The 26,715-nt window shown below is 44.5% G+C and overlaps 1 protein-coding gene across 1 annotated transcript in view; it reads right to left on the bottom strand.

Moving 5' to 3' along the window:
- Positions 1 to 12,087, bottom strand: part of LOC308150987 (SWI/SNF-related matrix-associated actin-dependent regulator of chromatin subfamily E member 1-like) — a 13,226-nt gene extending 1,139 nt beyond the window's left edge. Inside the window, exons 1-9 of the mRNA XM_080523783.1 lie at positions 12,072 to 12,087; positions 11,153 to 11,197; positions 10,755 to 10,795; positions 9,391 to 9,495; positions 6,171 to 6,251; positions 5,878 to 6,009; positions 5,264 to 5,435; positions 4,174 to 4,346; positions 3,383 to 3,484 (exon numbers count right to left, since the gene is read on the bottom strand). Of these exons, the coding sequence (XP_080379909.1) occupies positions 3,383 to 3,484; positions 4,174 to 4,346; positions 5,264 to 5,435; positions 5,878 to 6,009; positions 6,171 to 6,251; positions 9,391 to 9,495; positions 10,755 to 10,795; positions 11,153 to 11,159 (813 nt within the window). The 5' untranslated portion in view covers positions 11,160 to 11,197; positions 12,072 to 12,087. The remainder of the gene's footprint in view (positions 1 to 3,382; positions 3,485 to 4,173; positions 4,347 to 5,263; positions 5,436 to 5,877; positions 6,010 to 6,170; positions 6,252 to 9,390; positions 9,496 to 10,754; positions 10,796 to 11,152; positions 11,198 to 12,071) is intronic.
- Positions 12,088 to 26,715: the final 14,628 nt, after the last annotated feature.

The raw sequence follows: 26,715 nt of genomic DNA on the forward strand, positions 1-26,715 counted from the left end.
GAGAGACGAGCTGAGGTTAATTTATGCTTTTGCCGACTGACCCTACCGACAACTCTCGATAGACAGAAATGGCGTCTAGTCTACACTTTTGGGTGTAGGGCTGTAGACAGCACAAAAACAGACCCTAAATCCCAATCAACCTCAACATCAAGTAGTAGGCACTTAAGTTAATTAAGTGTGTGAGTGAAGGAGTGCACTGTAATTAGTTCGCCATAGTTCCCCAAGAAGACTTGCTCATTGTTACGTAACAAAACCTCACCGATTGAGACAATGGCACCATCTAGTGTTAAGAGTAGGCTACAAAAGTGCTGTCGCATCTCGACCTACAAGTATATGTAACAGTAAGAGCATATAGCGTGGCAATATGAATCTCTTATCTTATTTTATTTGTATTTTTCATTCATTGTTATAATTCCTGTATGTCTTGTATAGAACTGTTCTGTCTATCGCTGGCCTGTCCTCTGTCATGTGTTTTATGTTCTCTGTGGACCCTAAGAGAAGGGTAGTGACTGCCTGTTCAGCAGCTACTCCTGATAAACAAATAAATACAGGGAGATGACAGACCGAGACCAGACCAGGACATGTGGATGGAGTTAGCCATTAGCAGCTAACAGCTGCTGCTCTCTCTCTCTCTGGCAGCGGTGGCCTCTCTGACACAGCCAGAGGTGATAAACACTGTAGGATTCATGATCTGCAACAAAATGGTTGACACTGTAGAGTAGGGTTGGGAGGTTTTTACGGTTAAATCGCAAACGGCGGTTTTGGAAAATAGCAACGGTTTTTGTCAATACTGTCATAAAGCCGTCATAAATTGCTATATACTGTATAATAAACGCCTTAAGAGTGTTTGTCCAGCACCACTGTCTGTGTGGTTGAAGATGCTATGAAAGTGATGACAGGACTTTTTGTAAACAATGTAATTTGTCAAATAAATAACCTGTCAAAACAGACGTGTCACGTGACAGCTTCTCCTCAAAACGGAGAATTAGGAAAAAGATATGGTGAGCGCAAGCTTGGTCCCTAAAAAAAACAACTGCTGCAATTTGGAAGCATTTCGGTTCCAACCAAACGACTAGGGCGAGCCAGCAAATCTTGATGAGGCTGTGAGTGATTTGCATGAAGAAGCTGAAAGAGGAGCGAGCAGAATCTGAGATTCTATTGTCGCGAGCCTGTCCTTGACGGAGACGAAGATCCCCTTCTCAAATTGAGAAATCAAATGGAGCCAGCCGCTTTCCACTGATGTTTCGACGATCCGGTTGTTAAGTCGTGACGTGTTTCCGGGTCCAAAGTTGGCTGAGGCGCTGCCTTCGAAATGCCGCAATAATAATAATAATTAATTATATTTATATAGCGCTTTTCCGAGGCTCAAATACCCTGACAATATGGGGAAAACGGGAAAGTGCTGTGTCCCTTGTTGTATGAACAGATCCGAGTCTAAAAAACGATTAAACTGTCATTCTACCGCTGTAGTACACTGGTATTCTGGTGCGGAGAATTTCTGGTTTGGACCCGGAAATTGCAAAACGTCACGTTTGACGTCAGACTTAACAACCGGATAGCAACAGTTTTTGTCAATACCATCATAAAACCATCCTAAATTGCTATATATAATAAACGCCTTAAGAGTGTTTGTCCAGCACCACTGTGTGTGGTTGGAGATGCTATGAAAGTGATGACAGAACTTTTTGTAAACAATGTAATTTGTCAAATAAATAACCTGTCAAAAAGACTATTTAGAAGCGATCATAAGCGTGTGTCACGTGACCGCTTCTCCTCAAAACGATACGGGATCACAGCCCTCGTCGGCTGTAATACGCTCTGCGCTTCGTACTCGGGTGCAGTGTTTCCCCACACATAGTCAAATATGTCCCGACATAGTCTCATTGCGAACCAAAATAATCTTTAACGCTGTTTTTGGTTATTTATTTTCAGCACTTTTTCAGCACTACTCCTGGAAAGTGTTTGAGTATGTTTGCGGAAAGGATAGGGCTTCATCATTTAAAATTGGCGTCTCCGTCAAAGCCCTACAACAATGTGATTTTGAACCTTATTCTTAAACAGTAAACTGCGGTTTTATTTGGAGACGGTTTAACGGTATCTACCGGTAGTCTACCCCCCAGATTCACAGAACTCCCGATCACTTCCTGGCCCTTGACCTATCCCCTATGTGCCTGTGTGCCTAGTAAAATGAAGGTAACGACTGTACCATATAGATTACATCAGAGGAGGCTGGTTGAGGTATAAATCGGAGGAAGGGCTCATTGTAATGCATGGAGCGGAAGTAGTGTGTTTGATACCATTCCTCATTCCGTTCCATGCATTACGATGAGCCCGTCCTCTGATTTCCACCTCCACCAGCCTCCACTGTCTACAACGTAGAGTGTACTGTATATAACAGTTTATATAAGAGTATATACAGGTATAGTAACAGTATATGACTATCTTTTCTTATTTTAGTTGTATTTTCTGTATAGAACAGTTCTGTCTATAGCTGGTCTGTCCTCTGTCATGTGTTTTATGTTCTTATGTCATGTGTTTTATGACCCAGAGAGAAGAAGTAATGACTGCCTGTTCAGCAGCTACTCCTGATAAACAAATAAATACAGAGAGATGACAGACCGAGACCAGACCAGGACATGTGGATGGAGTTAGCCATTAGCAGCTAACAGCTGCTGCTCTCTCTCTCTCTGGCAGCGGTGGCCTCTCTGACACAGCCAGAGGTGATAAACACTGTAGGATTCATGATGTGCAACAAAATGGTTGTGTAACAGATGACCCAAGTCTACCCTTTAAAGACAGACTGAACTGAACCGATTCAATTCCTCACGTTTTATGTGCTGGTGTACATCTAAAAAGGTAGGGATCGCAAGATGGGCTCGTTGCTGTTGTTTTGTTTTTTTTTGTTTTTTCTTTTTACCATTCAGCAGACGCTTTTATCCAAAGTGACTTCCAATTAAAGATTACAGGGACAGTCTCCCTGGCGTAACTTAGGGCTCAGTGCCTTACTCAACGGCACACTAGTGGTGGTGTTCCCAGGTGGGATTTGAACTCATGACCTTCTGATCAGCAGTTCAACTCACTATCCACTAGGCTCCCACTAACCCTTCAATATCACTAACCTCTCATTGTAATGCATGGAACGGAATGAGGCATTGTATCAAACACACGTCCTCGTTCCGTTCCGTGCATTCCAAGGAGGCCGTTTCCTACATCCATTCCTACGTCCACCAGCCTCCCCCTGGTATGGATAGGGTGAAAGTGATGTACTACTGTACTGTGTAGCTTACACCTATCCCAATGCTCTCAGATCTACAGCAGTGCCTTGCAGGTAGGGGGCTGGGGGGTGTGTTTGAGGAGTCAGTCTACAGAGGTGATGTCGTACCCGTTTGAGCTCGCTGGTGAAAGAGTCTGTGGCTTCGATGAATTTCCTCTTCTTGTCCTGGTGACGGTCTTCTATCTGCAGCAGCTCCGCCTCCAGCTTCCTCTGTGAGTTAGACACACACACGCACACACACACACACACACACAGACACACGCACACGCACACACACACACACACACACACACACACACACACACACACACACACACACACACGCACACACACACACGCACACCTGTCAGTTCATCTGGTTGATTCCAGAGAAAAGGAATCCTTATCAACAGAAAATTCATACTGTAACGAAATCGGAGGACGGGCTCATTATCATGCATGGCATGGACCAACGAATGGTATCAAGCCACGTTCCATTCCATGCATGCAATGAGCCTGTCCTCTGATACCTACCTACACTGCCGTAATGTCTTATGTATCACATGACTCCTTGTAGAGAAGAGTAACTCACCATCGTGGCTGAGCAGACTATGTTCGTTTTAATAAAGACAACTCAATCAAAATGGCCAATCAACCAACCAACCAACTATTATGCCTATTGCCTTATTGTCTGCAAATTGTCTGGATATTGCTACTTGTATCCTGTCTTATTTGTCGCTTATGTCCTGTACAACTGTCACATTTATATCTTGAATTATTCCTATTGCCTTACGTCTTGTGCTGCAATGTCAGGAATCCAAGCCTAAGATTTTTACTCTCTTACACTTGTGTAATGTGACTTAACAATAAAAATGGAAACTTGAAACCAATCAATCAATCAATCAATTAATCAATAGTACCTGGTGCACCATGAGAGACTGGACCTGGCGTTTGAGGACCTGCATGCGTGCGGTGGTGACGACGGAGCGCACGTCGGGGACCACACTCTCACTCAGGATCTCGCTGATCAGGCGGTGGTTGCGTTGGAAGCGGGCGGCCGCAGTGTGCTTCATGGAGAAGCCGTCGTCATAATCTGGACGAGGAGAGAGAGAGGCGAGGGGGGAGGGGGAGAGGAGAGGAGGGAGAGAGGGTATAGGGAGCGCAATGAGGCTATCGCCGCACAAGAGGAACCATGTCTTGTTATCCTGCAAATCCATTATCGACAATTGATTGAATTGCAGCCTAAATGATAGTAACCACTCTAGTGTGAACATTTGGGAGGCTGGGTGGCGGGTAGAAACCGAACACACGTGTTTGAGACCATTCCTCATTCCGTTCCATGCATTACAATGCGCCCTCTCCTCCGATTCCTACCTCCACCAGCCTCGCTTGCTGCAAGAATATCCACTTGGGGAAGAAAAAAAACATCACACCATTTTTATGGTGGAGAGACAGAACATTTGATTCTACCTCCTTTCCGTTCTCTGTATCTATAAACCATCCTGAGTGTCCCGTCCCCTGAGGTCATTAGTGTCCGTGGTGACAGTACGTGCAGCCTGCTGAGGACCGGGCCCACAGGGAGACAATGGATGACGTGTTTATAGGCTTGGGCTTCTCTAATTGGGTGTTTCCTGTATATGCTGTATGTCATTATGCTCTATTTGGGACACCGCTAGACACCCAGACAACTAGACAAGGATCATTTCCTTGAGGTGGGCGTATCTTAGACTGTGTGTGTGTGTGTGTGTGTGTGTGTGTGTGTGTGTGTGTGGTACTGCATGCTTGTGTGTGTGTGTGTGTGTGTGTGTGTGTGTGTGTGTGTGTGTCTATATCTGTGTCTGTGTGTGAGTGCATATACGTGTGAGTCTGACTGCGCGTGCATATGTGTGTGTGTACGTGGTGCATGCTTGCGTTGTCTATGTGTGTCTGTCTGTCTGTGTGCATGTGTGTGTGTGTGTGTGTGTGTGTGTGTGTGTGTGTGTGCGCTAGTATCTGCCCTGAGGCCCCTACCTTCGGGATCCTCGGCAGGCTGGATGCTCATGTAGGGCTCTCCCTTGTCCAGACGGGACTGTCTCTGCTTGGTCTCCTCCTCCTGGGCTGCCTCGGCACGGCTCTTGGCGTTCACATAGGCCAGGTAGGCTGGGGAGTTGTGGTAGGCCTTCATACTCTCATTATACTCAATCTGGGAGAGGGAGGGAGAGAGGGAGAGAAAGAGAGAGAGAGAGAGAGAGAGAGAGAGAGAGAGAGAGAGAGAGAGAGAGAGAGAGAGACGACAGGGAGACAGAACACAGGTGAACAAGTTGAACCCTCCAAAAGCTGTTCAATTCCATCCACAGTGGATAGAAAACCCTTGACTTGATCAGATCGATTGTTTTGAATGTGTTCACTGCCATTACATACATTAGGTGTGTGGTTGTGTATGTGTGTTTCGATTGTCTAATCAAGTGAATTAACAATTCGCTGAGTCAGTGAATTAACTCTGTGTTTCACTACAAGGAAGGAACGATGGCTGGAGGGACCCACGACTGTTGGACTGGAGAGCAGAGTAGACACAACTAGTGGTCATCCATGGTAACAGCACCCCATGATGGGTATAATAAACAACAACAGGTGAACAAACCAACCTTCTCTGCTTCGTACTCATTGAGATAATCCTGTTTCTCCTCGTCAGTGAGGTCCCTCCACATGCCACCGATTATCTTCCCAATCTCCCAAAGCTTCAGCTCAGGGTTGGAGGCTTTAACCTGGTCCCAAACCTGGTGGCAAGAACCAGACACGGGGCATCGGTGAGGAGGCAGAAATCTGAGGTTTCATGCATTACGTTGAGCCCATCCTCCGGTTTCTACTTCCACCAGCCTCCACTGCAGTAATACTAGCAGTAGTGGCATTTGACAGGTGGACAGCTCATGCGTCTTACCTTCCTGCTGTACCTCATGTAGGGCATCAAAGGCTTGTCTGGAGGCTTGGGTGGCTTCGGAATATTTATGCCAGAGGAATTCTGGGGGGAAACAACAAAAAAAAGACACTTATTAGCAGGGCAGCCAAGTTTCACCAAAAGTTTGGAGTGAGATTTTTTGGCGGTGGAGCGACCCAAAACTGTGCACGTTTTGGCAGCGGCGGCCCCTCTCTCCCACCCAATTATTTGTGCTAGTTTCCTGCAATTTTACATGTTGTTCATAATAAACCAGCACAAGAAATGAAAATAATAAATAATAACATTTTATAAAACAATAAAAAAAATCAGACAATATATCATATTTATGAAATCTTAATAAGCAAATACAGTAGCCTACAGACTCTAAAAGAAAAATTGGCCCCATCAACAGGACTCAGCCCCTTGGTCAGCAGCAGAAAGACCCGTGGTCATCATGTTATATACAGTGCATTGCTCATAGATGGCTATCATGTTATACAGTACATACCAGGGTTTTTCCTGGGTCAGAATGAGGGCTTGGTGGGTGATTTTTTTTTGGAGGGACCCCCAATTGTTGTATTTGTATTGTAAATTGTAATTATTAATAATAATTATTATTATTAATGTACCTGGTTATGTTACAGTAGAGAAACAAAAAACAGTAACCAAAACGGAGTATTTACTAGCTAAGATTGGCAAAAGATTGGCGTGGTGCAACCGAAATTAGTAAACAACTAGTTTGAAACTAACTAGTAACAACTAGGGGTTTAGTAACTACTAAATGCCTGCATTTAGTAATGACTTACGCCATATTGGTGCAACCCAGTCCAGTAGGCTACCAGATACGATGTTGTAATGTATGCACATATTTTGCTACCACGGTTGCCAGATGGAATTGACAATGTCCAGCCCAACCGGTCTAAAAGCTGCCGAATCCACCCGTCCAGTGTGACCAAAAGTAGCCCAATCTGGCAACCCTGCTTGCTACGTTCTTGCAGCTCGCATGAACACAGGTTCTTCCATCAGCGCTCGCCTGCCGCTTCGATTGCAGACTCAAGTTAACGAGCGTGCAGAAAGATGCCACGAAACTCATGTCCGGTAGCTTTCTTTCAAGGAATTTCAAAATTAAAAGTCCCGTAAAAAAAAAAAAAAAAAAACGTTTTTCTCGCCGTGAGAAATAGAGATGCGGCGTGAGAGCGTGAGAACTGGTTGAAATGCGTGAGACTTGGCAGCCCTGCTTATTAGGGCAGTCTAAGAAACCCTGTGTTAGAGAAGCTAACTAGTCGTGTTAGAGAAGCTAACTAGTCGTGTGTTAGAGAAGCTAACTAGTCGTGTGTTAGAGAAGCTAACTAGTCGTGTGTTAGAGAAGCTAACTAGTCGTGTTAGAGAAGCTAACTAGTCGTGTGTTAGAGAAGCTAACTAGTCGTGTTAGAGAAGCTAACTAGTCGTGTGTTAGAGAAGCTAACTAGTCATGTGTTAGAGAAGCTAACTAGTCAACGCTGTGTTAGAGAAGCTAACTAGTCGTGCAATTCATGGAATGGAATGAGGAATGGCATCAAACACGCATTACAATGAGCCCGTCCTCCAATTTCCGCCTCCACCAGCCTCCCCTGATACAATCTCACACAAAGCAAGATATAGACTGATTAGAAGGATAGCTTACGGTATGGACCGTACAGGCAGAATGGTTGAATATTCATTGGCGACCCCCCTTCAACTTTGACTTTGAGTAAAACGCAACTAATACACATTAAAGCACATCCTTATGAAGTTCAATGTACCGTGAATTAAAGACAGTTGGAACCCAACCAGCACACAGAAATCACACAGAGACTATAATGGAATAACAGCGATTGAATAGAAAACATGACATTCTCTCCCCTAAAGCAGAGGATTTGCACACGCGGCGTGACACACCGCCTTTATCGGCATCAGAGAGCCAGCCACAGCTTGCATGTAGCGACCAATGAATTACTCTGCAGTTGCCCGAGTCGTGCCAAGTGCCGGGTCGACGATGCCATGGCAACGCGGACGGCATGGGCTACTAAGCTAGCACGGCTGTCAGCTAGCGATGCAGACTTTGAATGGCAGAGGGCAGGTTCTGAGTACACACAGATGGACACTTGGCTACTCAGTCTGTGCTAATGCGTTGCACGGTAAAGACAGAGGACTTTTTTTCCTTTTCTTTTTTAAATGGAACACATTTCAGAACATCTTGGTAATGGAATGGAATGGGACTGGCTGTTCATTCGCTCTCGTTCTCTCTAGGAACACAGCACAAGACTCTATGTCCAGAGCTGAGCTGTTATAGATTATATTTTGGCTTCTATCAAACTAGAATCTAAAATTGACTTTGCCTCCTTCTGTTAAGTACTATAGAGTCTGATGTTTTGCTATTCTGCTCTCAGACCAAGGTCAAATATACAGTATATGTAAAATACTTGACATATGCATTTCATCAGGTCTGTTTGACATATGTATGTATTTAACCCATGTATGACCCATCTAACCCAGGTCTGTATGACCCATCTAACCCAGGTCTGTATGACCCATCTAACCCAGGTCTGTATGACCCATCTAACCCAGGTCTGTATGACCCATCTAACCAGGTCTGTATGACCCATCTAACCAGGTCTGTATGACCCATCTAACCAGGTCTGTATGACCCATATAACCCAGGTCTGTATGACCCATCTAACCAGGTCTGTATGACCCATCTAACCAGGTCTGTATGACCCATCTAACCAGGTCTGTATGACCTATCTAACCAGGTCTGTATGACCCATATAACCCAGGTCTGTTTGACCCATCTAACCAGGTCTGTATGACCCATATAACCAGGTCTGTATGACCCATATAACCCAGGTCTGTATGACCCATATAACCCAGGTCTGTTTGACCCATCTAACCAGGTCTGTATGACCCATCTAACCAGGTCTGTTTGACCCATCTAACCAGGTCTGTATGACCCATCTAACCAGGTCTGTATGACCCATATAACCAGGTCTGTTTGACCCATCTAACCAGGTCTGTATGACCCATCTAACCAGGTCTGTATGACCCATCTAACCCAGGTCTGTATGACCCATCTAACCAGGTCTGTATGACCTATCTAACCCAGGTCTGTATGACCCATCTAACCAGGTCTGTTTGACCCATCTAACCAGGTCTGTATGACCCATCTAACCAGGTCTGGTGTTGTGTCGAGGTAATAAGATCCTACCGTTGCCCGGCTGTTGCTGCCCTGGGTCCCTCCCAGCCTGTAGTTGTTGTAGGCCAGGTGGCTGTACGGGTTGTACCCCACGAACCCTGGTGTGCTGGGCAGCTGCTGATGGAAACACAGGAGACAGAAACACAGGAATCAGAGAACGACCATTACAGAAGAAAAGTGTAAGGTTTAGGTGTTGTAGGGTAAGGACTGCTCTGCATCTGCTGGGTAAGGTTTAGGTGTGCGAGGACAAAGGGAGGAAGGACGAGCGAGCAGTTAGAGATACCAAACAAAAGGATCTTTACTAGACAACACAAGATACAAAAACACAGACTCAAAGCGTCTGTCGTGGCGTCGGGAGGGAGGCATGGAAGGTATGGAACATGGAAGCTGCAGGCGGTACGCCTATGACTTTGCCGTATGACCTTGAAGGGCCCAACATAACAGGGGGACAGTTTCCGGGACTCGAGCCGGAGGGGGAAATCCCGTGTGGAGAACTGTTCCAGATGGGGGTCTCATCACTGACTTCTGTCGTCTCCACACCGAGGCACTACGGTGAAACGGCAAGAGCCGTTCGTCAGGGGGGGGTTACGGTCTCCCTCCATCCGTCCACTGTGCCACCTCAATCACGGACTCATTACCTGCACTTGTGTGGAATTGTCACTGATGCTTTATGTAACCTCACTTCCCTTCATTCTCCACTTAGTCTTCACCGTCTGTTGGTCGCTTCGAGAACGTAAGCTAATTGAATATAGCCTACGTACTGTTTTTAGAGACTGTGTTTTCCCCCTTTGTTTCCAAACTGAAGTCTGTGTTTTTATCCTGTTTTGTCTGCATTAAGTAAAGATCCTTTTGTTTGGTACCACTACCTATTCGTCTTCCTCTCTTTATCTGCATCGCACCTGGGTCCGAAAATTAAAGGAAATTAAAGGACAGCTCATGTGAGGAGAATAAGATGAAAAGGCAACCACATGAACCTAATCTTCCAGGCAGAAATTGTAATGTTGAGGTTCCACTTTTAAGAGCCCAATTGAAATAGATTGTTGTCAGAACGTGAGAGCATCTCACAATGGACACTAGTGAGTTAAAGTGATTGATCATTTGTATAATTTCAGCCTAAGTACAGCTGTATATATATTCAAAATATTGCCACTGATAAACTAGGGATTCAGTGGCTGAATGAGGTACTGTAAAACAGTGATTCAATTCTTAGATTATATTTGTACAAACTCTACGTTGACCATCCCAGCCCAAATGAAAGATTTCTGTAACATTTCTTTAACGTTGAAAGATAAAAATGACCATCATGAATATCATGGGGTTAATTGGCATCCCTATATCCCTATTATGGCTTTTCAGACACCATCTGAAATACTTACTGGTGTAGGGGCAGGGGGGGGAGGAGGGGCATACGATTTTTCTGTTGTGAAACAAAAGGTGAGATATTAAGACAAAGCAAGCCCCCTTTTGCATACAGATAGACTATCATAATTTCTCAGTGTTTATTAAATCAGTCCACTCATGGAATATTAGATATTTCTGTCTCTGGTTACAACTGCACGTAATTATATGCCAATTAAGTTACAATTCCAGGAATGAATAGTCTCTGAAGCTGATCTTGGCAAACTTGTTAAATTAGCTATGATATCACATTCATAACTTATTCATTTGCATTATTATTTGTTGCCCAAATGTGGCCAATTCTATGTCATACACCTAACAAAAACATTTCTATTTTCTTGCATATAATGTTAGTAATTGCTAAATAATTTCTTACTTGACATGATCTTGGCAGAAGGTCAGTTTATTCCCGGCCTTGGTTCTGTAAACACATTTATAATGAGAGGGAAAACATTGTGGAGTGAATTCATATTCATAAACTGTATTTGTTACTGATTTGAGTGGTATTTAAAGTGTCTTCCGTATTCGTTCACAAGACAAAAGATGCCGATGAAGCCAACATGATGGTCTGGCAAGCGACGGAACGTATGTGCACCAACATCCCACCACAGACACAGACACAGACACAGGCACACACACAGACACAGCAGAGGCTGACAGCTGCGTATCTGTCAGGACTGCAGGGCTGGCTTGGCTTGGCTTGGCTGGCTACCTAGCTATTTGCGTACAGAGTAATTAACTATGTATGTATAGCGATTAGCTAACAATTAGACATCGGTTAATTACTCAGACAAATGTTGAGGCATTGGCTGAAAAATAAATTGCTGTCATCTTGCATATTGTTGGCTGACAGCCAGCTGCGAAATCGGTTAGCCAGCTATGCTATGCTAACTAGCCAGCTTACTGACTAGCTAGCAACCACCATCTGTTGTCTTGGTAACTTAGACAGGAAGCGCACGGTCTTCGTTATTACAGATGTATAACATGTTAACTGGCAACGTGTTACATTTGAGTGTGAAAAGTAACTCGTCTTTAGATTAAATATCCCCTCCTGCTTCCTAGCTAGTCAGCTCAGTGAACAGGCTAGTAGCAGCTAGCTCAGCTAGCTGTCACAACACAGTCACATCCCTGCTTTCTATCAATCTGATTTAATAAAAGTGGCATTTCACACAAATTGATGACATGCAATGTAGATACAGGCAAATAAAAATAAACTCATTGACGTCCGCTACATATATCAATATTATGTTTGCCATAATTGTAAGCAATTTAAAAGTAATGGGCAGCAAACTCACCCCAAAATCCTTTGTCCCCACCACACTGTGTGTGCGTGTGTGTGTGTGCGTGTGTGTGTGTGTGTGTGTGTGTGTGTGTGTGTGTGTGTGTGTGTGTGTGTGTGTGTGTGTGTGTGTGTGTGTGTGGCTTAGCTAGCAGCCTGAAGAGGACTCAGAAGGAATGGGGGTCCACTCATATGATTCCAATAGAATTTTCCAGAACTAACCATGCATGCATTGCACTCTAAATTGAATCATCATGTTATTCAAAACATGCTCCTCCTTTCAACAATGAACATTTCTGAGCAGTTATTGATAATAATAAAAATACATTATTTGAATGACAAATTATGCTTTTATTTAATTATAATGTAACAACATAGACATCCATGACAAACCTATGGTAATAAAATAGATGTGTAATAAGCATTAGACAGGTCAGGTGAGCAAACTATTATCCTAGGCTACTGAAAGAGGTTTATTGTTTCTGCTGAAAATATATGAATTACAAACCAGACTAAACCATTTGTAATGTATAGGGCACCTAACCCATTATTTATAACCACCATCAACAAACAACTGTAGGCATAGCCACATGCCTCCCATTGAACTCCATGGCAAACTGATGTCACCAGAGATTATCTATATTATTAGATAAATAGATACTTTGAACGAAGCTTTGATGTCACAATCATTAGTGCACTGAAAACCAGGGCTGACTGGCTAGCTGCCAGAAGGAATCTTGCAATCTCATCCACCTGACCAAACATTGTCACACACAATGGCTCACGAGGAGGCGCACATCAGGGGAGGCGAGTGGTGGCAGAATTTGGCTCATTGTAATGCATGGCTCATCGTAATGCATGGAATGGATTAATGATTGATATTAAACACGTCCCCCTGTTCCATTCCATGGATTACACTGAGCCTGTCTTCCAATTTCTACCTCCATCAGCCTCCGCAGGTACACATTATCCCTATAGCTACAAACTCTCTGACAGAAATGCCAAAAATATTAGTATGAAACTTTTTCATTCTGCTTCGCTGACCATTACGCTTTTGAGGATAGCCAAGGCCCCCCTCCCGTTTATAGCTCCTATGTTGTTAGAACTGAAATGCTTTGCATTCTTGCTCACTCATTTGTAACCTAAAGATTTCTATCTGTTCTGCTTGTTGCGGTTTCAATAAAAACACTGCACACCTCTCTTGGTTTTACTGTACATCTTTGTCCAGTACACGGTGGAACATGTGAACCTGAACGACACTTGTTGTGTTCTTTCATTTGTTAACATTGCGTGGCGATTGGTGTCTCTCTCTTTCTTTGTTGTCTGTTGTAGTCAACAATCAACCCTTCCTTTGCTTTGACACCTGAGAGTGATGCTGCACTTTTGACGTCCACATAGTCTCGACGTGAGGAGAACTTTGAACCAGGGTCTTCCATGTTGAAGACATGCACAAACTCGCTATGCTAAAGCCTATGGTTAAGCTCAGTGGGCTAAAGCATGTCTTGAGCCCTGAGGTCAGGGGTCAGGTCTCCAAACCACATCTGTGTGTATAGGATCAGGGGCCCTGGCTATACATGCCTGATGTAACACACACACACACACACATACACATACACACACGTACACGCACACACGCACACAGGCACACACACACACACACTAACACACACACTCACAAAGCAGCCTTGAAGGTTTAGGGGGGTATTTTTAGAAGCGGTAGTTGTCCTGTTATTATCATGTATCATTCCAGAGGTAGGCTATTTGCCGGACAAATGCCTTGAGTATTATCAATAAACATTAACTAACCAGAGAGAACATGAACTAACCACTGGTATGATATTATCAGTCAACAAATTCAGAAATATGATCTAACTAAATACAGTACATTCTTCAGATTTCCGTTCCTTTTAAAAGAAACCTAAGATGTTCTGTTCTGTTTGACTTGTTGGAATGTTTGATTTTGTGGTCAACTTGGAAAATAGACATTGAACTGGTGTGTTTTTGTTGGTCTTTGATGGTCCAGATAGAATGATTGAAAGTATTACTTCAAAAGTGCACTCTGTGCAGAAGGCACGCATGCACATGCACACACACACACACGCATGCAGGAAGGCAGGGAGACAGAGACATATGTAACCCGTGTGTGTTACGCCTGCGTTGTGTTCTGGTGGTGTGTGGGGCAATAACGAGGCCGGAGGCAGAACTGGGTCTCTGGTTCACTTTAGTGGAGCTGTGTGACATACAGAACATACACACAATGTATCAGGTAGGCTAACATCAGTCTGGTTAGTTGTCTCGCTCCCCTCTTAAGACGATCTATAGATCTGTCACTATATATATGAATATGTATTCATATATTATACACAATAGACATCAGCATCATCAGCTCATAGATGCATAGATAATAAAAAGAAACAATTTGGCAATATTCTATAATACATCAGAAAACCCATATTTCGTTTCCTAAACAAATATAAAAATAACAGCATCAATATTATTAATCAGTATTGACATACAATATGTTGCAATAACAGCCACACCAGCTGTATATAGCTACTGGTGTGGACTAAATCATGAGGCTATCAAGTTTCCTCCCATTACACAGTAAATAAATACACATTAAATAATAAAAAAACGTTTTCAAATGAAACAGACAAAACATCTCCATACCTGTGTGACATACAGAACATACACACAATGTATCAGGTAGGCTAACACCAGTCTGGTTAGTTGTCTCGCTCCCCTGATAGAACCAAAAGCGGACGATTAACGGACGGTTAACAAAATCATGCTAGCAACCGTTAAACTTTCAGTTTTCTAATTAGACCACTTTCTTCAACTGATACAAAACCGTTGGTTAGCGATTTCAAATCCAAACAGAATTTACACAAGACGAGTGGGGTACGTTAAACAACGACTAGCAACAACTGGATTACGTTCAAGACATGAAATACAACTTTTATATACATTTATCAGGCGGAGATTATCACGACGCAGCTCACCTCTTAAGACGATCTATAGATCTGTGACGTGTGCGCACCTAACGACGTGACGTAGCCAAAGTAGGCACGTTCAACACACACCAAACTACAGAGCACACAGGTAGGAGATTCAAACAAAACAAAGAAACAAGGGGTGTTTTGGTGAGATTCATATGCAGACCATATTAACCTGTTCATTCACCCCCCCCTGAATTTCACCAAAATCATCCGGCACTAAAGCTCCACTTCAATATTGAGGACGTGTGGAAGGCACTACTCCATCTTGCCCCTCTAGACCAGGTTAACACAAAGATCTAATCCTTGAGTTCAGTTGAAAAAAACTATCTGTAAAAACAGATTAAAAAGCGTTACAGGTTGATTAGGCCTTCAACCCTTCAAGAACTTAGAGGTGCAGCCCTGGGTTTCCGTTAACCGGTAATTGCCGGACTTTGTCCGGTAATTTTTTTTGAAGTCCGACAAATTGAAAAGTCGTCGGACATATTGTCCGGACATATTGTCCGGACATATTGTCCGGTGAAAATAATTCCCTTTGAATACAATTCGCTAAAGTTCACATTCTGATTCCTTCTATTTTAAAAAAGACGAATATATAGGCTATGTATTTCTTTTATTATGATATGATTTGACACCGGCATGATGATGACTCCTAATGTGTAGACCGGCCTATGCGAAACAGCGCACAGGTGCCACATGGGATTGATGCCAGATGGGATTACAGTTTAACCAGTCTATTACCGCTTAAACACAGTAGCCCATTCGGCGGTAACCCATGCCTATCTGGCAACCCTGCCAACCCGTCCACCATAGTAATACGCAAACGTTGCAGCTCAAAGGACGGCCTGTACAATGATGTCAGAGTGACACATGCAGGTGACCGGTCCGTTCAGGCGTTTAAAAATGCCCGAGCACGCTACATCCAGCATCTAGTAGATGCACTACACGAGCGATTCCCCGAAGATTCCCTAGATGTACTGAACAGCTTCGACATCCTTCTGAACCCCTCCCAATACCCACAGACGCAGGATGGTAAGTAGAAGCTAGCCTGTTTAATTAAGTTGGTTGCAAAATGCATAGTATAATTCTTAGGCCTATCCTTTTTGAATAACCTAAAATGCTTGTCTAAATTGCGAAATGTAGACTATGGCCGCCGCCCATCATAGGCTAATAATAATTATCATCATCATAATAACAATAATAATTATTAGGCTATAATAACAACAATGATGAAAACAACAGGATAACATTTAAACCTTCCTACTTTTCAGTTAATCTGGCTGTTGATGTCATTTTGTCATAAAAAAAAATAGGCCATCACTGATTCATTATCACTCATTCCGTCCCCTCAGCGCTTGAAGAATATGCTAAACCGGCCATCCAGACCATCATTGGTCATTTTGGCCAAGAAATGACCAGCGATGATGACTCAGCACCAGCCACAGCCCCGGTCATCGATGCCACAAACGTGCAACGAGATGCCATCGGTGTCATGACAGCGCTTCGTGGTTATGGGGGCTTGCGTTTCTCAACAGCCTGCGAAGTCCTCATCCGAGACTTCAGCGAAATTTACCCAGAGTGGGCCACACTGGCCAAGATAGCCTGCTTGATTCCCGTCTCCAGTGTGGCTGCAGAGAGAGGATTCTCTCTGCAGAACCGAATTAAAACTGCGGACCGAAGTCGCCTTGGGGAGGGCAAGGTCACACGGCTAATGCGCATTGCAAGTTGCGGAGAGACACTTTGCAGCTTTGATTTCAAGTCCGCAGCTGCACGCTTCAATGCTGCCAAAAAGCGACGTAGGCCTAATAAGTACTAGCTGAATTATATGAGCAGCCATTGTTATTTTCAGAGTTTTTACTCTAGGCTATTTTATTTAAGGCTATCCCCTATCTATCTGAGAGAAGGCATAGGCGATAGGCCTAGGCTGTAACATCGAACGGAAATTAGCCTATACATACGCATTGCAAGTTAATTTAAAGCCTATTTATTTTCAAAGAGTTTTATTCTATTTTATTTTATCTGATAAAAGGCATATGAACGGAAATTAGGCTAGCCGTGTCACGCCAGAAGCCTACATGCTTGCACTGTTACTGTTCAATAAAATGTTATACATCTAGACATTGTGGTATTTCTTTATATACGTATCCCAGACTGCCTATCAATTGTTTCTCAATAAACAGTTATGTTCTCCCCATTGTCATACTCCCGAGCTAAACGAAATGCCTTCCCAAACAGCGAGACCTGGTTATAGAAATGACGTTGTTTTATTGATTTAAAAAAAAAAAAGGGTAAAACTGGAAAGAGAAAATAGAGAACTCACATTAATCCCAAACAATTTAACAAACTTCAGTTAACGTAATGTGGAGTCCGTTCATTGATCGATGCTGTCTGTTCAGTTCCCAGTGAGGCGCCCGTTCAGCGCTGGACCCGTTCAGCGCTGGATTTGACGCATGGCATAGCGCGCATGCGTCAAATCATGTTATATTATTATATAGCTCGCATCTAATCGTATCGGATGAGAAATAGACATTAAATGGCATATATAGGCCGCTACACAACAGTAATCACCGCGACAAACAGCTATATTAGATTTGGAGAAAAAAAATATGATTTTGAAAAAAATATTTTTTATTATATTTTAATATGATGACCGGAATATATCACGTTTGTCCGGTAAATCGAATTCTTCCCGGACACGATGTCCGACGGCAAATTTTTCTAACGGAAACCCTGGTGCAGCCTACACCCCATTACTCCTGGCCCCCCAGCACCCATATGCGATCCCAACACACGCCTAGAATACGAAGTGACTCAATACTTTATACACGCCACGCCTTGCGTAGAGGCAGCAGACCCCATGTAACGGGCCTCTGTACCATAGTTTCTATGAGCCGTCTGGCTGGCCTGATTACCCTCCCCGCCCTTGTGACCATCCCATTTGGAACTGGAACTTGTACTGAGTCAAGTCTGGGCAAGTCTGGTTGTGGGCTGTCATGTCTGTGGCCAAAGGACTGAGGTAGGTGTGTCTGTGGGCTGTCATGTCGGCGGTCAGAGGCTTGTGTTATGTCTGAGTCGATGACAGGAACAGTCTGTGTCTCTTCAGAGTCGACGGCACAACCGGCTGGAGTGGAGTCAGTGTCAGTCCGTGAGTCACTGTCACGACCAGAGAGCTGCGAGTCATTCTCCTCCGCCACCGTGTCTCCATCATCATGTTCTTCTGAGTCAGCCAAGACCCACAAGGATGTCTGCTCATGAGAAGACTCATCATCCAAGCCACTGAGATCACCAGTATCGGATGAGATGTCCAAACTCTGATCCTCCAGCAGTTCCTGAACAGGGAGGAAACTGACATCCAACAGCAGGTTCCTGTGCACAACCTTATGCCGGCCTGAGACGTCACTGACCTTGTAGATATGAGTCTTGGGGTTTCTCTCGACAACAGTATACACCACCGGTTCCCACTTGTCAGCCAGCTTCTTCTTGCCCCTTTCACCCTTGTTGGCTAGCAGCACACGGTCCCCCACATGCAGAGAGACTCCCTTGACTTTCTTATTGTATTGATGAGCCTGATGTGCTTGCTCTTTGGCGGTGTGCTGCTCAGCAATTTGGGCAGCCTCAGACAGGTATGTCTGGAGAGTCTTTGAGTAACTGCTGAAATCTGCCACTATGGGATCGTGCAGAGCAGACTTGAACACGACATCCACTGGAAGCCTCGGGACACGCCCAAACATCAGGTGGAACGGCACATAGCCAGTGGTCTCATGAACAGTCGCATTGTAGGCAAAGGTCAGCGTCTGGATCTGTTGCGGCCATTCCTGTTTGGCTCTGAGAGGGAGTGCTCGCAGCATATTGCCAAGGGTGCGGTTGAACCGTTCCGTGCCACCGTTGCCCATGGGGTGATATGCGGTGGTATGAGACTTGGCCACACCAAACAGCCGCAGCAGTTCGGACACCAGTTCACTCTCAAAGTTGGCACCCTGGTCTGAGTGAATACGCTCAGGGAAGCCGTAGATGCAGAAGACACAATCCCAGAGTCTCCTGGCAATCTGTTTGGCTGTCTGGTTCCTGCACGGGAAGGCATGTGCCATCTCAGAGAAGTTCAGTCACTGGCTGAAAGGAGGGAGGATGTCAACAACAACAACAAGCACAAACTGTCACCTGTCTCCACCCAGGTTAGCCGCCTGTCGTCCGGGGCTTCACCTGTTCTTCGGAAGCCCACTTCTACTGTTGCTTCTCTCAAACAGCACAGACACAACAACAAACCAGGGCCCCAGAAGAAGAAAACCCCCCAGAGCACAGTAGCAGCACCCCCTTCTGGGCTCAATAGACCTATTGACCCCATGGACTCCCAGTCAATGCTGTGGCGCTGCTGCTTCATGCGTAAGAAGAAGCCCTCTAAGTTGGAGCTTGACCAGTTGCAGAGAAAGACCGGCCTCAACATGAAATACATCTGCAAGTGGTTCTGTAACTAACAGGCGCTGCACGCTTACGGCTGACAGGCTGCACACTGCAACAACCCATTTCAATGGGTCAATCCTCCAGGTCAGCAGCTTTGAGGGAAAGGCAGAGACGACAGAACCAGAAGCACAGATGATGAAAGAAGGAAAACAGACCACCGCCATAGTCAGGGGGTGTGGGGGGGGCTCAGTTAGTTTGAAGGACGAGCGGGAGAAATTGGAGGTTGACAGGAGGTATTCCTTCACAAACCACCACAACAAAGAAATAGGCTACGACCTCTGCGTGCCCCCTGGAAGTCCGTCCAAGCCAGGCCCCCGGCCGAGGAAGAGTACAGCTCAGCAGGCCATCCTGAGGCAGGCCTTCCTCACCTGCCAGTGGCCCACCAAGGAGGACTACACACTTTTGCAGGTCGCTGGCTTAGGTGAGAGGTTAGTTATCTTCACCGATCCCCCACCGATCCCCCCACATTGGCGTGATGAGCCGTCCAACGAGTATGTCTCTCGGTCTGGCCTTAGAGGTGCAAGGCTCTATGATGACTGTACTGCCTGGAGACACTGGCACAGTGCTGGGTAGCCGGCCCCACACCAAGTATTCACGTTGAGGGAGCAGTGTAACTGTTATGGACAATTTTACTTTAGGCTTTTATTTTGGATGATTTGCGTTTAATGTTTTGAGTTATATTTATATTTCATGATTAATGTTTATTTTATGTTTTTGGTTATTCATGTAAAGAATAGCGTTATGTTTTTGGTTATAGAAGTATTAATGTTTTAGTCGTAATTGAGTGTCACGTGGTCAGGTGATAGCCAGCCCAGGTGTATTTATGGAGTCAATTAGCAGCACCTGGGTGGATGGAAATAGATTAGACTGGCAACACCATTATTTTGACCACGACCACGATCACTCCTTTCTGTAATTCCATAATTTACCGTTCGCTTTAAGACTTTTCGTTTCGTTTGAATACTTTGGATTACTTTTGGACAATAAATATTTTAAATTTTTACAACTTACAAGGAAAGCGTGGCGTGCGTGATTATCCAGCGCAGACTATTACTGTTTTCATTCGCATGGTGGAATTGGCGGCTACATTAAGTCAAAATATTGGTATGGATAATGGAAGTCGGAAAATGGATCATTATATTCTAAAAGGAATGGATTTGAAGAAACAACAGTTGGATCATTTGATTACTCGTTGGACCACGTTGGAAAAGGACAACTGTTTGAAAGATCAAACCTTGGGGAATTCGTGAGTAGCAGTGTTGATAGAACGTAGGAACTAGAACTGTAATATACGAGCCGCTGCGCTCGGTACCTATGATGACTGCTGTACCTATGATAACAAGCCTAAACGCTTGTCAATGAACTGCCGCGCTCCAATGAATGAAAGAACACATATTTTGAAACCCCTGTGAATTGTTTGCATTGTTGCCTGTGTAAAAGCACAACTGTATTGACTTCGTTGAACGACCTTTTAACCATTTAATAGGATTAAATATATGGAGGATAAAGGAGACGAGGAGATGATTGCGAGGGAAAAACAACTCTATCAATTAATCGCATCACGTAGAGCAGGGGTGGCGAGCCGCATGCGGCTCTTTGGCTGTCTGTGTGCGGCTCTTCAATCCATTCATTGCTTCAAGCAATTAAGCTGGCTATCCGACGAGGAAAAGGAACATGTGTACACGGAGGTGATTACGTTGGCTGAGCGCCTGGCACCGCCACCAACTGACGATGACGGGGATGAAGGAGGCAGTGAGTCGGCTTCAGCGGAAAAGAGGCGTAAAACGGACAGAGAGAGAGAATGCGACCCCCTTCTGTCTATGGATGTCCAAGATCTCCAGCCTCAACGACTACAGGCCAATCGCTCTGACATCTGTGGCCATGAAGGCGTATGAGCGCATCGTCCTCTCCTACCTAAAAACCAACACCACCCCCCTGATGGACACTTATCAATTTGCCTATCGTGCCAACAGATCTGTTGAGGATGCTGTCAATCTAGCCCTCCATCACACACTACTTCATCTGGAATCACCCAACACCTACGCCCGCATCCTATTCATTGACTCAGAAAGTCCAATACTAATATAATACCAATGAGTTGCTCCACCACATCCCTCAGCAGACGCCGTCAGTCACGTCTGAATTTACCAACAAATGCGCGTAGGGCGGAACATTATTATATACCACACAAAGTTGGCCAAAAGTTGAGGGTTAAAACTAAAAGTTGCGGGTTTGTCTTCGTAAGGTTTGCAGGCCAACATGTCGAACAACATGCCTGAGCAGGTGGACCATGCCGCCCAGGGTGTCCAGGCCGACCGCCATGCTGCCCAGGGTGCTGCCTTCCCCGGGGGAGACACTAGCTCTCCCCCCCCAGTTGCAGAATTAAGTATGTGTTGGTGATATTGTGCAATAATTGTCCACAGTGCTGGATATCTGTGGATATCTAGGCTGTATGGTGGGGGTCTGTAGTCTGTAAAGCCCAGTATGGTGGGGGTCTGTAGTGTGTACAGCCCAGTATGGTGGGGGTCTGTAGTCTGTAAAGCCCAGTATGGTGGGGGTCTGTAGTGTGTAAAGCCCAGTATGGTGGGGGTCTGTAGTGTGTACAGCCCAGTATGGTGGGGGTCTGTAGTCTGTAAAGCCCAGTATGGTGGGGGTCTGTAGTGTGTAAAGCCCAGTATGGTGGGGGTCTGTAGTGTGTAAAGCCCAGTATGGTGGGGGTCTGTAGTCTGTAAAGCCCAGTATGGTGGGGGTCTGTAGTGTGTAAAGCCCAGTATGGTGGGGGTCTGTAGTGTGTAAAGCCCAGTATGGTGGGGGTCTGTAGTGAATTCAATGTCAGAGAGAAGATCGTTCGCACTACAACTGACAACGGATCAAACTTCCTGAAAGCCTTCAGAGTTTATGGGCAGACTGACGAGAACAACAATGCTGAACCTGTAGGAGAGGGTGATGGAGAAGAGGATGATGGTGGCCAAAATGATGATAACGATGAAGAAGAGGAAAGCCTTGAGGGTGTTGAATTTGTTGATGCCGGAGCCCTGTTGGAAGAAGATGACTACTTAGAATACCAGCTACCCAAGCACCATCGCTGCGCCTGCCACCTCCTCAATTTAGTGTCCACAGTTGATGCTTCAAAAGCAGAGGTCAACCCACTGTACAAGCGCGTGTCAAGGTCCACATTTGCCAAATGCTCTAGCCTGTGGAATAAAAGTTCAAGATCAACCACCGCATCTGAAGTAATTGAAGACCACTGCAAACTCCAACTCGTAAGGCCTGTTGCTACAAGGTGGAATTCACTCTTCTCAGCCGTAGAAAGAATAGTGAGAATAACACGAGAACAAGGCGAGGGAGCCCTTGCAGCTGTCTGCAGTGAACTAGATACACCCAAGTAAGTGCTTGTTTTTCTGCCTTACAGTTAATGAAGTGATTAACAATAGATTAAGTCACAGTTTTATACTTGGAATACTGTAGAACACGTATGCACTATGCCAATATGCAGTCCCCATATTTACTATGAATGTGATTTGTAGCAACACAACTTCATTTCTAAAAGTCTCAGATGACAATATTTTTCCTTTTTAATGATCAGTTCCTCCAGTTGAAGGTGCTACATCAAGTAGACTTAATGTTCCATGTTGTGTTTTTCTCTTCTTCTTTGTACAGGTTTACTCCAGTGGAATGGTGGTCTAGTGGATGGTGAGTTGGACTTGGGATCGGAAGGTTGTGAGTTCAAATCCCGCCTGAAGCCACACCACTACTAGTGTGCCCTTGGGTAAGGCACTTAGCCCTCAGTTACTCCAGGGGGAATGTCCCTGTAATTCGTAATTGTAAGTCGCTTTGGATAAAAGCGTCTGCTAAATGGCAAAATTAAATTAAATTAACTTGCATTTCTTGCAGAATATGCGAAGACAATGAGCCCAGTTGCAAAGGCACTGGATGTTCTTCAGGGAGAAACCAGTGTGCAGATGGGATGGTTGGTCCCCACCATAACTCTGCTAAGGACCAAGCTACAGCACCTTCAAGTCGCCTCCAAGTTCTGTGAGCCTTTGATTGCTGCACTTCTTTCAGGCCTTGAGAAACGCTTCGGAGAGATGCTTGCAGATCCAGAACTGATAGCCGCAGCCATTCTAGTTCCCAAATTTAAGACCTGTTGGACAAGTGACGAAAATATCCTCAAACTTGGTAAGTGTCTCACTTCCGCTTAATATGTGTAATTTCTATGAAGACAGTGAAATTAGTTTGAAATTACATTTAATGACACACACACACACACACACACACACACACACACACACAACACTATCCAATACACAGTTACAATACTGCCATATAGTCTAAATTGTCATGATTTTTGTTTTTTATTCCACAGGCCTTCACTATATCAGAAGCCACTTGGACTGTCAGGCCGAGAAACACTTCAGTGAGGGCTCCCAATCGTCTGAGGAAGAGGACTTCTTTTCCTCCTTGAAGAAGACCGGCCCTCTTGAAACGTCCCAGCAGTTGGATGCGTACCTGGGGTGCCCAGGAGACACAGTAGAGGTACTGAAGACCTTCCCAGCTGTGTGCCAGCTATCACTCAAACTTAATACGGGACTCCCTGCCTCAGCAGCCTGTGAAAGACTGTTTAGTGTCGCAGGGCTGATCTTCAGGCCAAAAAGAGCATGCATTGGCTCAAAGAACTTTGAGAACCTGCTGCTTTTGCGGCTGAACAAAGCTTATTGGTAACTCTGATGCTGATGTAGATTGTGTGTATGTGTGTGTTTTTTCAGGAAATATTGAATCACTACTTTGTTATGGTTTGTATGGTTTTGCCCTCACAGTTCCAATAAAGGCTATTGACTTTTGACTTTTGACGTTTGACTTTTTGCACCATTACAATACTTAGGCAACTAGTCATCATATCGTCCGTGTTCACATGTTAATGCTCATATAATGTATATTATACAGTATATGGTTCTTTAATGTATTTGCATTGTACTAAAATGTGTTCATTTTCAATGGGCATAAATGCGTCTGAAACAAGTGCATCCCAAATTTTTCAACATTAACATTTTAATAATAACATAATAGTCATTATGGCCTTTAGAAATTTTTTTTTTGGGGGGGAGGTGGGGTAGTGCACTATAGGCCCCTGTGGCGTGACCTAAGCTTTTGTCCTTAATGGCATTTTTTCCCCCTTACATTACTTTTACTTTTATACTTTAAGTAGTTTTGAAACCAGTACTTTTATACTTTTACTTGAGTAAAAAGCTTGAGTTGATACTTCAACTTCTACAGAAGTCTTTTTAAACCATAGTATCTATACTTCTACTTGAGTTATGAATGTGAATACTTTTGACACCTCTGCCTGTTACTAATCCCAAAACCCTTATTAAGCTTCCTGTTTTTTTCCATACTCACGACTCCCTTTCGGCCGCGGTTCCCATGATGAACTATGTAACCCTTGAACATGCAGATAGTAATAAATCAATGAAAATAAAAACAAAAGAAAACTCCATAAATATCTGTCTGAAAGTATAGCTTGGGCAGAAAACTTCTGATAAACTCAGACAAGCCATAACAAATAATGGTAATAACAAAAATAAAGAAATGTTATTATGTTATTATACATCTTTCAGGAGAGTATACTTTTTGGTTTAGAAAAAAATAAAATAATAATAATATAATAATTATAATAATGAAAAAAAAAGATGATATTTACATATATGTAAACAGGTTCAGTGCAGAAATATATAATGACGCATTGCTTCTATCAGAAAGAAGACGATAAAGCTGCAAAAAGTAAAGAGTTCATAGACAATCCTGTTGCCTTTGAGGCGTTTAATAAGAAGAATCAAGTCCTTCCCCCGCCACCGGGGCACAAGGGGTGCTGTGGTCTCCGCATACATACAAAATGGCGGCGCCCTAAGTGATGTCTGTCGCTAACCAAGTAGCATAACTAAACACTGTTGCATCGCATCAATTACTTTCAATCCGATTATTACACAATGTTAACCAAAAGTATGAAAAATATAAACCAAGAAAGCAGGCCCATTTAGGGACCAAGAAGTTCTCTAGCTGTTAAGCTGCGTGCACACAGGGCCATTGCGTTGCAGTGGAAGTCATTCATCTCAATGGGGCCGTTGCGTTGATCAGTTGCCTTGCTCTGTATTGCGTTTCTTGACCGTCAGGGTGCGGCAATCAGTCAAAAAATTTCAGCTTTTTGCGTTGCGTTGGATCCGGAAGTAAACTCACTCCGTTCCTCCACCTCGGCTGGCCGACTGGCCCCACCTCCTCTACACAGCAGTCGGGCTGCCCGATCACGTCTCTTCACAACACTGGCTCCCCGCTGGTGGAATGAGCTCCCCACGGCTGTCAGAACGGCAGAGTCACTACCCATCTTCCGTCGTAGACTGAAGACCCATCTCTTCAGGTTACATCTTAACTGCTCCTCCTGAGACATCTTCTGACCCTCACCACTACGTCTCCTAAAGACACCCGCTTTCCCCTTTACTGTGTCCCTAAGAACTTCTACTGCCCCCCTTGTACTGTTTCTCAGTTTCTCCAGTAAAAAAAAAAAAAACGTTTTAGCAGAAGGCGGAAGCAGAAGGCGATAATAGGGAGAAGGTTTTTCCTTCTATCAGTGGCCCCGGGCCCGAGCTAGAGTACTCTTCCTGCAACGAATAGTGGACTGCTGATTCACATGCTTAGTATTCAATAGTGATGCTCCGATCTGATCGGCGCCGATCGGTATCGGCCGATATGGCCTTGATCGGTTTTGATCGGAGTTCTCAAAACGGCCGATCAAACATGACCGATCAGTTTACAAAATGGCGTCGCCAGTCTGGAAATATTACACAGTGTCGGAAAGAGACAACAAATATGCCGTTTGTAATGTCTGCTCAAAAGAAATACCTTGCGGAGGAACGCACGCAAGGTCTTTCAATACCACGAATATCATACGGCATTTGCTGCGTTCGTCGATTCGCTCAGAGAGCGCCGAAGCGCACACTGGGCTCGACGTCATAAAGGGACCGAGTGCTTTGATTGGACGAGAGGCGTTCCACGAGTGCTGGTCAGAGTTCCAGCGCGACTTCACGAGCGTAGTGTAGGTAGTGTTCACCGACGTCATGTGACCCCGCGAGCAGGAAGTCACTTGGCCCATAGCAACAACAACTATTAGCGCGTGAGTTTTAGGTCTTCCTCTGTGCACCTTGCACAAGTGTAGAT

This window comes from Nansenia antarctica (assembly GCF_963989245.1).
Source record: "Nansenia antarctica genome assembly, chromosome: 2".
Lineage (NCBI taxonomy): Eukaryota > Metazoa > Chordata > Actinopteri > Argentiniformes > Microstomatidae > Nansenia > Nansenia antarctica.